The following is a 13554-nucleotide window of genomic DNA, read 5'->3' on the forward strand; positions in this document are numbered from 1 at the left end:
TTAAGCATAGACTGCTGAAAGGGGGAAAAAAAAAACCCAAACAAATCCTTGATCATGATTTATAAAAAGGAATGCACAAATGCATGTCCATGTCATATTAGAATGTAATGCACATAGATGCATGTCCATAAATGCATGTCATGACATATTAGAATGTCATACATAGAATGTAATGCACATCTAGCCTGATGAACAGCCAACGACAACCACTTCATAAGGTGTCTTTTTTAAAAGGTAATCTTACAAAAACAACAAAAAAAAAGTGATCATTGAAAAACAAAAGAAAAACACCACTGTGAAAACCTCACTTCAGTAAGGAAGATCATTGTGTACAGTATTCAATGTTGCCTCTAACAAAATTAGTATGTTAATAGCTGTTGCGTGTTTGGCTTTGCACTGATGTTATATCAAAAGATTGATTTGGGTATGGATTCAATTCAAGAGAGAAAGCCTGAAATGCGCATGCAGGAATCTAAATTAATCACAGGAAATCCCATTCAAAGAGTGAATGAATACCTAAACACAGTACCCTAAAAAAATATAAATTTCTGAAGTTCAGATGTCACTGGTTACTTAAAATCGACTACTTTGCCAATATGATTTTCAATCTGAAACACCTCTGAATTTATTAAATCAGACAGTATTCCTGCTAGATAATTAGTGTGCACCAAAGCCCCTTCAGACACTGAAGTACAAAAATAATGAAAGGGCTTATATATAATCAATAATAGTAACTGGAAATGATACTTGCCCATCTCCCCTCTCCATCCACCAGCCTGTGCCTTTCTTTTCCACTAACTGTTCTTTAAGTCTGAAAGTTTGTACAGTAAACATTTACAAAGGTTCATTTTCACATGGGGTTAGAACGTGCAGCATTTGCTATTTCAGTTGTCCTTTTTTTCATTAAGACACTTCTATTTATCTACATCAGAAAGTCCTTTCAGACTACTGCTTATTTCAGCTTTAGGGGTAATGAAAGATGTATTCTAAGCTGCCCTCTGCTGTGAAAAAGTATTCCTTTAAATGCTGTTTCTCCCTGACTATACTTTTGTTTTTTCCCTAAAATCAAGATTTACCTCCTGAAGCATTGTCACTTACTAACAGCAGCACGTTTGTCACCATTCTCTTCTTCCTTCCCTGGTTTTCCTCCTTTTCATAACCTACCCTCCCTGCATGCTAGTGCTGTTCTCCACACTTGTCCACTCCTCCCATCCCTCCCTTCTACTTTCCCTTCACTTTATCTACTTTACTTGTTGCTAAAACTCTTCTCTTGCCTGGTTCTTTCCCAGCTCTTCATCTTCTGCCAGTGCAGGAACAGGTTGCTCTTGTACCTGTGACACCTTCCATGGGGTCTTGTTATTTCCAATCAGCAGACTGGGAAGGACAGCAAAGATGCATCCTTTGATCAGACAGATGTATGCGCTGTACTGAATATCCACACCATGCACTCCTTTAAAATGTTTCAGGCAGGGAATATGCTTAAAAGAATTTTGAAGTTTTTATTGATTTTTTTTTTTTCTTAAGTTACCTGAAACAGCCTATGTTATTTTCTCTTCTCTTACTGACAGGTTTGTGGATAAAAGCACAGACGATGGCAGATAGCAATGAGATGACCATCAACCTTGTTGTCTTTGGAAGAACTCAGACTGGCAAAAGTGCTGTTGGGAACAGCCTGCTGGGCAGCTCAGACTTTGAGAGCCGTTGCTCCCCCAGCTCTGTGACGACGCGCTGCAGCCTTGGCCGCAGCTGCCGCGTTTTGGGGGTCACACGAAGAAATGGCTGTGAGCTAGCTCTCCGTGTTCAAGTGCTTGACACTCCAAGCTACCCTCACACTGCTCTGACCAAAGAACAGGTGAGCAACATGGTGAGATCAGCACTGGCTCACCATTTTGGGAAGGAAGGCCTGCATCTAGCTCTCTTGGTCCTGAGGGCTGACCTGCCTCTGTGTTCAGATGAAAGCAATCACACAATTCAGCTCATCCAGGTAAGGAATAAATACATAGAAATCCCTGCCCTAAGTGCAACTCTTGTTTTCAGGTGACAATTGCTATGGAAGAGTTTGACAGCAAAACCTAAACAGAGAAGTGCAGATGAAAATTGGAACATTTCTCAGTCAGGAGGTGAAACAGGCCATTCACAGCTCCACACCATACATCACAACTACACTTATCACACCAAGCCTGAGACCTGGGAAAGGAGAGGCAAGAACTGCTCTTTTTTACATGGGCTCAGCACAAAGGAATGCAGGAGTAAAGTTTAGCTACCAAAGTAAGCTTTTCTCTCAGAAGTTACAGCTAATGCTTTATCATGACAAATCTAGCTTGCGAAGAGAAATTCTACTTAAAGTAACCAGAAGTCAGGTTACCTCACTCTCCTGTGCTCTGTACAGGACCAAGGCAGAGAGTGATAGGTCCAAAATCACACAGAGAAATCTGACTGACCTGGGACAAGCATGTTCAGCTCCGTCACTACTGCCGTATCTGTTCACAAGAAAAGAACTAGAAAGTTATCTTAAATTCACTCTTGCTAAGGAAAGGTTCTAGCATAAGTGACTTGAAGCAAATATTTTGAAGCTACTGGGGGAAGTTATTTTTGCAAGTAGGTCAGATATGTATGGAAAGACACTGAAAAGGAATGGTGCTTCCTTTTCGCTTGGAGATTTCTCATTACCACGCATACGTATCTTTGAAGAAGAAAAAAAAGGCAGCAAGTAGATCAGCTTATCTATCTGCTCAGATGAACCAGGTTTGCATGTTTTACAAAGAAACAAAGGGTTTCAGTTACTGCCAAAGTCTGCACATTACAGTTGCATTTAACACTAGTGAGCTTACTGAAAGTCTTTAGAACTGGATGGGATAAAACTGATATTATTTAAATAGATAATCCATATGATAAAAATATAGATATGATCATGCATATAGATAAAAATATAACAATGTATAAATATATAGATATAAAAATAATTTTCAAAATGTGTTTGATTTGCTCTCCTTTCAGATGAACCTCTATTGGTAGGCTACTCCTTACTTTCCTGCTCGTTTGAGACTACCTTCAACACTCTTATTCACTGTCAGTTTACATTTGTTTTCAGCGTTACCTTTTCTCCTTATACAGTTCTCCACCTCTGTACTTCACAGTATTTAAGAGATAGCAATATTTACTCAAAATATTTTTATTTTAAGCCAATGAACAATCATCATCCTTCTAGTTTGAGACTGTTCTGGATCAAGTCCAGACCAGATGTTGTGATTTCATCAGCCACAAACAAGCAGGGCAGTACAGCTGCCTGGGTGCCAGGAATATCATCAGTAATGGCTGTTTTTCAGAGTGTCACTCCAAGACAGCATTAGTGTAAATACTGCCTTTAGCAAAGAGGAGTTTTCACAACAATCCTCTTCAAGTTAGGGATGGCAAATCCATGAAGATGGTGTATCAGAAGAAGATTACTGGCATTTAAATCTCTCTGCATTTTTTAAATGTCAATAACATAGCCTAATGAATTGAGGGAGTGGCAGATATTGCTTTCAGAACTAACATTAGCATCGACTGAGTCCTCAGCACACCAAGCCACTATCCTCCCTCTACAAAACTGATAAACCAACACTTCCCTGGACAGCTTATGCCAAAACTTTGTGCAGGCTTATTCTTTTTTCATCCCTACTATCCAAAATGGATTCATCACTATCAATATCACATGTTTTTCCAACTCCCTCATTCTCCTTGAAGTAGGATATCCTTGAAAGCAGTTTTATACAACTTGGTGTTTAGTTACAGAGTTCAGATCATTGCAAAGTGGACTTTATTACCATAGGCTTGTCATACACAGGAGTTATCACAATTGCACAGAAGTTGTAGTTTCATTTACATTTGTAAATAAAATCCAAATCTTATTCATGTTAAAATTTTCTGTACTCATTGACTACAAAACATCTTGTTTTCTCTCTTCCCCTCTATCAGCTAAGCAACAGCAGTTAAAGACAAACTCTCTGACCCAACTCAGGTTGATGCATCTGATTTTTTCCCCTAAATTGCTGAGAATAGTTGTTTTATGGGATCAGTTGGTGTTACATAGAAATTTATAATTTATTTTTTCAACACAAAGTGATTTTAGGAAAAAAAAAATTCAAAGAGCTGCAAAAAGTGTAGAAACACATACTTTGAAACTACTGATGTAAACTAATGTGTGACATAGCTAAACAACCAGTTTTCCTTACAGACATTTTTTTTATCTGAAGAATTAACTGAAAGTCTATTAACATCTCCAGAGAGAGAACAGAGAACTGCTAGTACTGCATGACCAAATATTTCCACTGAAAGTGGATGTCAGTGTCTTGGCAAAGGTGAAAAAAAAAAACCAGAAATTTCAGCAACTCTGATAGCATGAACTGGATTACTGTCAGGAAAAGAACACATAACTAGCCTGTTAATACAGAAGTATAAGAAGTATAAGTGTGGAAAAGGAACAAGAAAAGATAACTATTTAAGATTTGGTTTTCATTACAGGAACTTCTGGGTCCCACATGGACGGATTTCACTGCAGTTGTTCTTACTCATGCAGACAAGGCAGAAGATGCTGGACTCAGTGAAGATGAGTACTTGCACAGTGCCTCAAGTACCCTGTTGTCACTTTTGAGCTCAGTACAGCACAAATACATTTTCCTTGACAACCAGAAGAGCATAATTAAAGAGGAAAGAGCTACTATCTTAAGAAAGCTCTTGAATTTTATAAGACAAAATAAGTATCAAGTGCTTCTACCTAAGCACAGCAAGGAATAAAAGTGGCTTTCATGTGCTCATTTGTCTGTTTTCTATGGTAGGTAACATTTAATAGAAAGAAGCCATCAACTGGAAAATTCCACATCCACACCTTTGGAGATACAGTTGGCAGTATCTCTTTAGATTACCAAACTACTTGCTATTCCCAGACTACCTCAGATTCGTGCATCCAGAATACTAGATTCAACCACAAGATCAGAACAAGCTAGTGCTCTCTCTCATGCTCCTAATGTGCATGTAATCACAAATCAGATTTTACACTACAGCAGATTGCATATTGCAGTTCATACAGAACATAAATCGGGGGAAGGGGAGTAAAAACTGCACAAGTTCAAACTGTAAGGGAGTCTTTTTGCTCAATTCTTCAAGCTTTCAGAAGTTCCTCTGAATTCAGAAGTTTGTAAAGAGCTTTCCAGTACTAAAAGCCAAGATTTATCTAGTGTAAAAGTATTTCCTTACCTTAATTCAAGATTAGTCAAAACTGAGATTTTGAACTTCAAGAATTTTGTTTAATAAGACATTACGGGAAACGTAGTTTACAAGGCAGATAACAGAGTTCCCATGTGCTTAATGTGATCAGCACATTTAAAAGAACTAATTACTATTGCTTATTCCAAAATACATGAAAAATTAACAGTTTATAGGCACATACAAAACTCATTCAAAACAGCAATCTATTCATCTCTTCTTCTGCATTAGTTCCTTTCGATTTTATATCATTATCATTTTGTTTTCTCTCCGAGTTTACTGGATGATGTTCAAAGCCTGCAAAATTCAGACTGGCTAAGTTATTTCCATGGTGAAAAAAAACCAGTGTTTCATTGGTTAGACAGTAACCAATTAATTAAAAATTATATGTCAAAATATCTGAGGTATCTCTAAATAGCTGCTTAAAAGGTTTATTGTATATTGTTCTAAAATGGTTATTTTCAGATTATTAAAAGGCAGGAATTAAAAGCAGTAATTTAAGGCTATTACCACAGCAACCATGACTACTTCTACTACATTCCTATGGAATAATTCTAATTGTAAAAACTGAAGAAGCTGTTTCTGTTAAAGCATCTTTTGTATAAAGTATCATTGCATAAAAATACATTAAAACAAAAAAAAATATTCATTTTATACCTGCTTGAGCACTGGAAATGGTTGGGGTGTTTTTGTGGTATTTGACTAGATCTTGCAATCTCTTTGCTATTCATTCTTTCTTAGTACTATCTAATTTGGAATTATCTAGGTGAATTAGATGAACTATTTCAGCAAAGTGACAGCTCTGATCTTATTGACACTACGACAGCTTAACTGGGACATGAAAGTACATCCAATTTGTGCATCTTAAGGCATAAAGGGCCATAGTTTAATCTTCCCATTACAACTGTCCGCAGACTACTGGGACAACAGAGCCAAGAACAAAGTTGCAGATGTTTATAATATATATGAAAATTGCTTGGAAGAAGAGAAAAACTGTTAAAAGGTGACTAGAAGAATGAAGATGATTGTGGTCTTCACTGACCAAGTGCTAGTTCTGCATTTGTTGGAAGAGCAGTCAGCACAGAAGGAACATGGCAGAAATTTTTCCCGATTGAGACGCTTGTGTACTCCATAGATCCTCAAAAACTTTTAGCTGTCCAGAAAACACACGTGCCTGTCTGTAGTTCTATCATGAACAAGCCTTGAGCACTGAGTGGCTAATGACTGTTGACAACACTTAACCTCAAGGACAGTAAGTATGCTGAATGAGTGAATTGTGAAAATGTTGGAGGCATAACACATTCTATACTTCTGGAAGAAGAGTCAAACAAAAGAGGTATTAGTCATGCACTTCATAGGGGCAATATATTCTTGGTTTTTATTGTGCTCGCATTACTTTCCATTCCAACATCTGAAAAAGCTTCTAACCACCATTTATTTATTTAATTCCGCTGTTTGCCATGGTCTCTGCCCTGCAGACTCCTTTCCCTTTCACTTCAAATGGAACTCCTTTGTACGTAGCAACACACTGGTCATTGGTATGAAGATCAGGTTGGATTTGCTCCCAAATCTTCTTCTTGGGATTAAGCTCCTTCTCAGGATCTCCTGTTTCAAAAAAAAAAAAAAAAAAAAAAAGAATAATCCAATAGCACACAATCCAGAAGGCAGAGCAAGAACTCTGTGGATTTACACATCATCTCTGCACACACTTTTAAGGAAAAAACACAAACCCAAACAACCCATTACCTGCAGTTCTTAAAATAACAGAATTAGGCACTGTCTAGGAAGCACCTCAAGACCCTTTCTCAAAATGCTCATCTTTAGCAGGAAAAAAGGTTGCAAGTAAAAGGCCAATAAGAAGATGTCAGACTACTGCTAATAGTTGGTTTACAAAATTTACTAGAGACAAAAAAGATTCCTAAGGATCAAGTAGATGTGGACCACAGAAATACACTACTCACCAAGACATGGGTTTGTTGGCATGTTAAATTTAGTAACCAATGAACTTTTATAAGCAATTAACATTAAATGAATTTGGCAGCTGCCTTTAAAGTTGGGAAATACTCAACTTACACAAGAACAGTCCAGAACTAAGATACTGACAATTTTAGCTCCAATTTTCAATACTATTGAACTGCTATTTTTTGCACTATTTGATGACAAGCTCTGGTGCCCAAAATAACAGAAGCATTAGAGGTCAGCATATATTTCAGCAGTTATTGCCTCAGTCTCTGTAAATCTCAGTTTGCTGCTTCTGTGTGTACACCACGACAAGCTACTTAGGTCTTAAAGGTATTGCCAGCCTAACTATATTAGCAAAGCTGACTGTTCAAGGATCTTGAATGACAATAAAATGCAGGTTTCTTCTACTAACGTTTTGAAATACTGTTAACAAATTACATTGTCTAGTGAAGTATTTCAGAGTCATCTTTTTTCAGAGGCATGAAATGCAAAGTATTGGAAAAAAACCCTAAGCTAGATAAGCTCTCTTGCTGTAAAGACATGGAATAAACTGCTGCCTGCTTCTCTGTACAATTATTTTCTGTGCAAAGGTCAAGTAAATTTAATCTCTTAATTCTAACACAATGCAGATTCTCTTAAAGGAAAAATGTTTCATTTAAAAAGTTATTTAATCATAATGCTGTTAGGTGCTCTTGACCTCTTGTGTGTAACAAAAGCAGGACAAACAAAACAGATCGTAAGATTCCTTTTAAAAATACAGCATATTTAAATGCTGAAAGGAAGCCTATGCTCTTTCATTTCTGAAACATTATATATACATGTATTTTTACTTGGAGTGCCATATTGGCACTGTTCTGCCCAAGCTATTAAAATCTTAAGTTCCAGAACAAGTAAGAATCAAAAAACAAATACTAGTAAACTCAACCTCCCTGTGACCTTCTCAGAGAAGCCAGGAGTTACTAAAGGAAAACAAGGAGTTCTCCAAGTGAGTAGAATGTTAGGTACTCTCATCTTCCACTACTCCATGTCCCCAAAAGTTCAGGAAGAAAAACTATAAGGTTACAGGGGGTTTCACATACATGTTTCTAGTAGCTGGTTGACATTTATTACTACTTGGTGTATTCCTGTCAGGCTGATCATCAGGCAGTTAAATGAACTTCTCATTCCAGCCTGCCCTATTGTTTTTCTCCTTTAAATTCTTCATGGTTCAGTCTACACACATTCTCAACACTTGGAAAAGTAAGTTACTTCAGCCTGCAGATGGGAATAACTTCTGTAGTTTCTATACCTGTAACCATGTAAGAGAAGCAGACCAGGCCAAGCTTCTGTTAAATAGACTGCCTTTGCCAAAGCAAGATTCAGTAATGCAGTTGAGTTACTCCACAACCACAGTGCACTTAATATTCAAAAGAAAAAAATCAGTAAAACCATTAATAAACATTTAGAGCTAATTGCACACTTTCACAAAAGTAAAGATCCTGCTTAATGCTCAAGTTCATGAACAAAGAGATTTGGATTTAGACCCAAGTGAATACATACGAAGTAATAAAATCATTAAATAGTATGTTAAATGATCCATCGTGCATTTCCTTCCCCCTCCTCAAATATAAAAAGCAAGTGAATTTTTTCAGTAAGAAAAAATCCTGACTTTCATTATAAAAACATGTCTTGGATGTTAATAAGTTTCTTTGGAATCCTGTGTCAAACTCCCTTGGGATCTGTGGTGAGCTCATATGAGATTAGAATAGGCACTGGTTTTAAATACTACCAGAGCTTTAGGCTATGCATTTTCCATGACTTCTCACTGCATTCTTTTCATCAAAAAAAATATTCTTAGAAGGGTTTCTATAAATTCAGACTTGTAGTGATTTAATGAACCTCCCACTCTCTTTACATAAAAAAAAAAAAAAAATCAAACTCAAAACCACCAGATTTTAACAGGTCACTCAGTCTAGCAATTTAAATATTACAAAAGAAATTCTCACAACAATAAGAAACTTCTCCACTTTGTAACAGCTCAGTAACTACTGAAAAAATATCTCTCAGTGCAAGAAGGGTCAAAAAAGATGTGATGTGGGACCCTAAGAAAAGTTAATACCACTTAGCCCACTGTGGGCTTCCTTAGCAGCTGAAGGAAATTTGATTAAACAAACCTCTCAAATACAGACTAATCACTGCACTCCAGTTTTAGCACTTCTTTTATGTAGAGATGCTTATTAACTAAAGTGCCAGGGATTCTTAGACCATAATGATTATTTAATTATATAACTTAAATAACAGCATTTTGATTCCTATGGCTTTTCTTTTTGGCATTGAAGAGTTTTGTTAATACATCAACTATATTACTATTAGGAAGAAGATTTCACAGTTAGCTGTGAAAACTTCAAGAATTATTGCTGTCTTAAGGCAATTACTATGTAAGAGGGTATAGTACTTACAGACATTAGATGGAATAATTTTTCTGCAGCTTTTAAATCAGACCCTTTCCGTTGACAGAAATTTGATAAATTGTTAATAGAAAGAAGACCCAACAGATCTTGAAGACTCATGGATTAGAGTACAAACCAGTGTTTAAAGTTCCTTTAAGGGCAATGATATCAAAGAAACAAAAAAGAACACTCACCCAACTCCTTATCAAATTAGTCCTCTATGACACTCAAGATCAATTTAGGAAAACTCCCAAGTTTCTGCAGAAAAAAGTCTAATTTGTTTGAATCAAGACACCATTTGTTTACTGATGCTCATTTTCCTTGGTCATTTTAGTGAATCTCTTGAGTATTTTGTGTGGTGGAGAGAGAGAAGGTTTAAAAATAATTCCAAGCTGCTTGACATACAGCTGTATGCATTTTAGAGTCGCTTTATTGTTGTTGCTGCTGCTTCTGTTGCTTCATAGGGCTTTCATACTTTAAACTAAAATAAGACCCAGCTGTCCTTTCTATTTTAATTTCCAGGACTCAAAGGGAATCTTTATGCTTTAAAATTACTCTTAAAACCCATTCAGAATATAAATGGTTACAATTGAGCACTGAAATTAAAATACATCCAACCTAAAGGATTCTATGATTCTATAGCGAGGACTCTACTCTCCTGATAAGAGTACCAGTGTAGAGCCAGATTGCCTTTGAGCAGACAGCAGCTAAGAGGCACGTGAGACATTAACTTGAAAAAAGGGAGTGGAAGATACAGAAGTTCAGCTCCATTAAGAACTGAGAAATATTTTTCTAGTCTCCCAGCAAGCTGCCCCTCCCTCAGGAATAAAAAAAAACAAACCAACAAATCAAACAGCAAACCACAAAAAAAATTCTCAAAAAAAGCCCCCACACCCCCCAGCTATTTAAGAAGGAGAAGAAAAAAACAAATCCAAACCAGAAAACACAAATCAAGTTGAGGGGGTGGAGGCAGTGGGCAGGGGCCCACAAAAAGTTGTTAATCATTTGAACAAGAAGTTAATTGGCAACAATCTTAGTTTCTAGCTAAAAGAAATTAAAATAAACCCTAAAGCAAACCAAAACCTACTAAAACTGTATTAACATCTTAGTTTACAAAGGCAACATGCAAAAGACAAGTACACAATAAATTAAGTCACAGAAGTAGATGTGAAAATTATTTTCTAAGTCTTCATCCACCAATGCTTTATTTTTTGCTTCTTTCTACTTGTTTCAATGTAATATCATGAGCCTTAAAATCGTCAAAAGTAATTTTTATGTATACACATCACACTACTTTGCACTATTAAGCATTAAGTATATTTTCAAAATCAATTAATTGCTTTAATCTTACACCTCCCAATTTTTCTGAGCAGCTATTTATGAAACACTAGGAAAGAGCTGCCATATTTCAGACTATTTCAGGGGTTGTAAAAGCCTTCATGTGGCATTCATGTCTTTGGCTCCCTGTTAGATGGAAACTGATACAAAGCCTTGTATCACAGGCTCCAATCATAACTTTAGAACTAGGGCAACTTTTACACCATCTTTAGCTTATTCTATATCTTTTAAGAATTAAAATGTCAACAGGCTATGTGTATACCTTAACACCTGGGAATAATTTTAACACACATGCTTCTATAACTGATTCACCCTAAGAAAAGCTTTCTGCAACTCTAAAAACCCCTGGAGTCAAATAGGTTAATTATTTTGATATAAATTACTTCATTAGTCATGCATAAGAATAAATATGCTGTTTAGGAGACTGGCACTAATGCCAGCTCTCACATGATTTTCAAATGCCACATATACAAAGTTACCTGAGACACAAGTTTGCAGTAAGGTTATGTCTTAGGCAAAACCAAAGAAAAAGCACCCTCCACACTTAAAAAAACCACATGCCAAGGCTGATTTGTGCATCATTTTGCAGGGCTTACGCTCTAGGAGGATTTACTCCACAGCTTGATGCTATCACTTGCAAATCCATAGCAACTGAAAGCAGTACGAGTGTATCCCTGCACACGGCAGTGGTCACACATCCAGCATTTAATCTGTCTTTACTCACGGGTGTGTGATAACCATTGGAAGTTATGAGTGAGTATTCCTACAATTTAGTCAATACAATTGCTGAAGCCTTTCATATTTCAGTATAGCTACAAATTCTGCATCTCTACTAGCAAGCTTGATATATTTTTAATATAGAAAACTAAAAATGAAAAAATGCTGCATGACTGATTTCTTTCTTAAATAGTATTATTTTAAAATATCTTCAAGCAGAGCATTAAATCACAAGCCAAGCTTTCCTCCCACTTCAAAAATATCTGGACAGACCATTGCTTCCTTTATCGTATGTCAACCAAAATTTATTTTTAACTCATCACAGTTTCAATCATGAGAAGTGTTAAGTATCTGTATATATTTATTTGTGAAAGTTATTTCATGGAAACATGTTAAAGCATCCAGCTTGCCAAGAAATGCATAAATAAAAATGCTGCTTTACAGCTAGAAATTGCCAGAGGAATGGTAGCTTAAAATGGTCAATATGTATCTCTGTAGAAAATGGAGAGCTACACCTTTTTCTCACATGTGGAAGCCAACTTTTGAGCAACAACTTCATCCTGAAGATGAACACTGTTGATAAATGCACACATACGCAGCTCCACCCGGTACGGGAGTTAGACCACTGTTCCTTATGACAACATGATGCAGTGATCCTGACCAGAAGACCACTGTTCAACAAGAACTCGGTGATCCATTTAAGAGTTGACCTGAGCAGGTCCGGGCTTGTGAGGTGCTGCATAAACTCCTTGGGTGCAGGATATACCTGGCCAGCTGATTCCATCAGAGGAGCCTAAAGGCAGCTCCTCTGTGGTACCAGGAACTGAGCCACCAACATGTCCTCACCTTTATGGAACAGTGAAGCATCAAGTCCTTGTGCAAATTTCCTTTCTGTTTGACAGTCAAAATGAGCAGGAAAATACAATAGCTCGAATGACCAAAAGAGGAGAAGCTCTTCTATGGACACGGATTGCCCAGCATGCTGCATGTGGATGAGAAGCCCATGTGATGCTCTGCTAACTTGGGGTTCCCTTCATCTGTGTGATGTAAGATTATTTATACTAGTCTCTCTTTTCAGTATCAGCTCCAACAAATAATTTACACATTCTCAGTGCCTTTCTTACTGGACGATGGACCAATACCTCCTGATGAAAAAATATCTATCTCACAACAGAGACAACCAAATCACAATGCCAGCAAAGAAAACAACAGGAGAAAACGAATCTGACTGTATCCCTTCCAGTCTGTGAGAATAACCAACTGACACTTGGGTAGGAGGGAAGCATTCACTAAGACACTGCATCCATGACACTTATTTGAACTCCCAATATTTAGGGTCAGAAACTAAACATTTTTGTATATAAACAGGAGGTGGAACAAGTGGGAAAATTAATGAAGATAATCTTTTCAGAAAGCTTAAATTTGATTTTCTTACTTATATTCTGAAAACAAACAACAAAAAAAACCCAGCAAACAACAAAACAATTCATTGATTTAATTAAGTAGGAAGAAGTCCAGTGTCTGTCTTTGGACACACAGAAAGTCATTTCTTCCAAGATAAACAAAAACAAACCTGTTTTTTTTTAATATTATAAATTCTTCTCAAATAGAAGAATTCTATCCCCTTGATCCTCTCCACTTCCTCCTCTTCCAAAAAAAGTTCTGACACTCTCATGTGGGGGAGGAGTCAGAATTAGGAACTTATTACTTCATTGCTTACACTGAGACACTGGGAAAGTGCTTATTATAGCTTGCAAAGTGCAAATACATCTGTCCATACATTTCAATAGCAGAAACACTTAAAATTACTTTTGTTAAGCCTCAATGAAGTACTAACCGTAAATTGAAAAAGATGTGTATTTCC

General features: G+C 36.7%; 2 protein-coding genes across 2 annotated transcripts in view; one reads left to right on the plus strand and one right to left on the minus strand.

Moving 5' to 3' along the window:
- The first annotated feature begins 1591 nt into the window (after nucleotides 1-1591).
- On the plus strand, nucleotides 1592-4776 carry GIMD1 (GIMAP family P-loop NTPase domain containing 1). Its single transcript, XM_008938272.1, has 2 exons — nucleotides 1592-1984; nucleotides 4504-4776. Exons 1-2 carry the CDS (start codon nucleotides 1592-1594, stop codon nucleotides 4774-4776), a joined length of 666 nt encoding a protein of 221 aa, XP_008936520.1.
- Nucleotides 4777-6612: 1836 nt separating this feature from the next.
- Nucleotides 6613-13554, minus strand: part of AIMP1 (aminoacyl tRNA synthetase complex-interacting multifunctional protein 1) — a 25565-nt gene continuing 18623 nt past the window's right edge. The window contains exon 7 of the mRNA XM_008938274.1: nucleotides 6613-6849. Coding sequence (XP_008936522.1) covers nucleotides 6683-6849 — 167 coding nt within the window. The 3' untranslated portion in view covers nucleotides 6613-6682. The remainder of the gene's footprint in view (nucleotides 6850-13554) is intronic.

Source organism: Merops nubicus, unplaced genomic scaffold (assembly GCF_000691845.1).
Source record: "Merops nubicus isolate BGI_N331 unplaced genomic scaffold, ASM69184v1 scaffold8114, whole genome shotgun sequence".
In the NCBI taxonomy this organism is placed as follows: domain Eukaryota; kingdom Metazoa; phylum Chordata; class Aves; order Coraciiformes; family Meropidae; genus Merops; species Merops nubicus.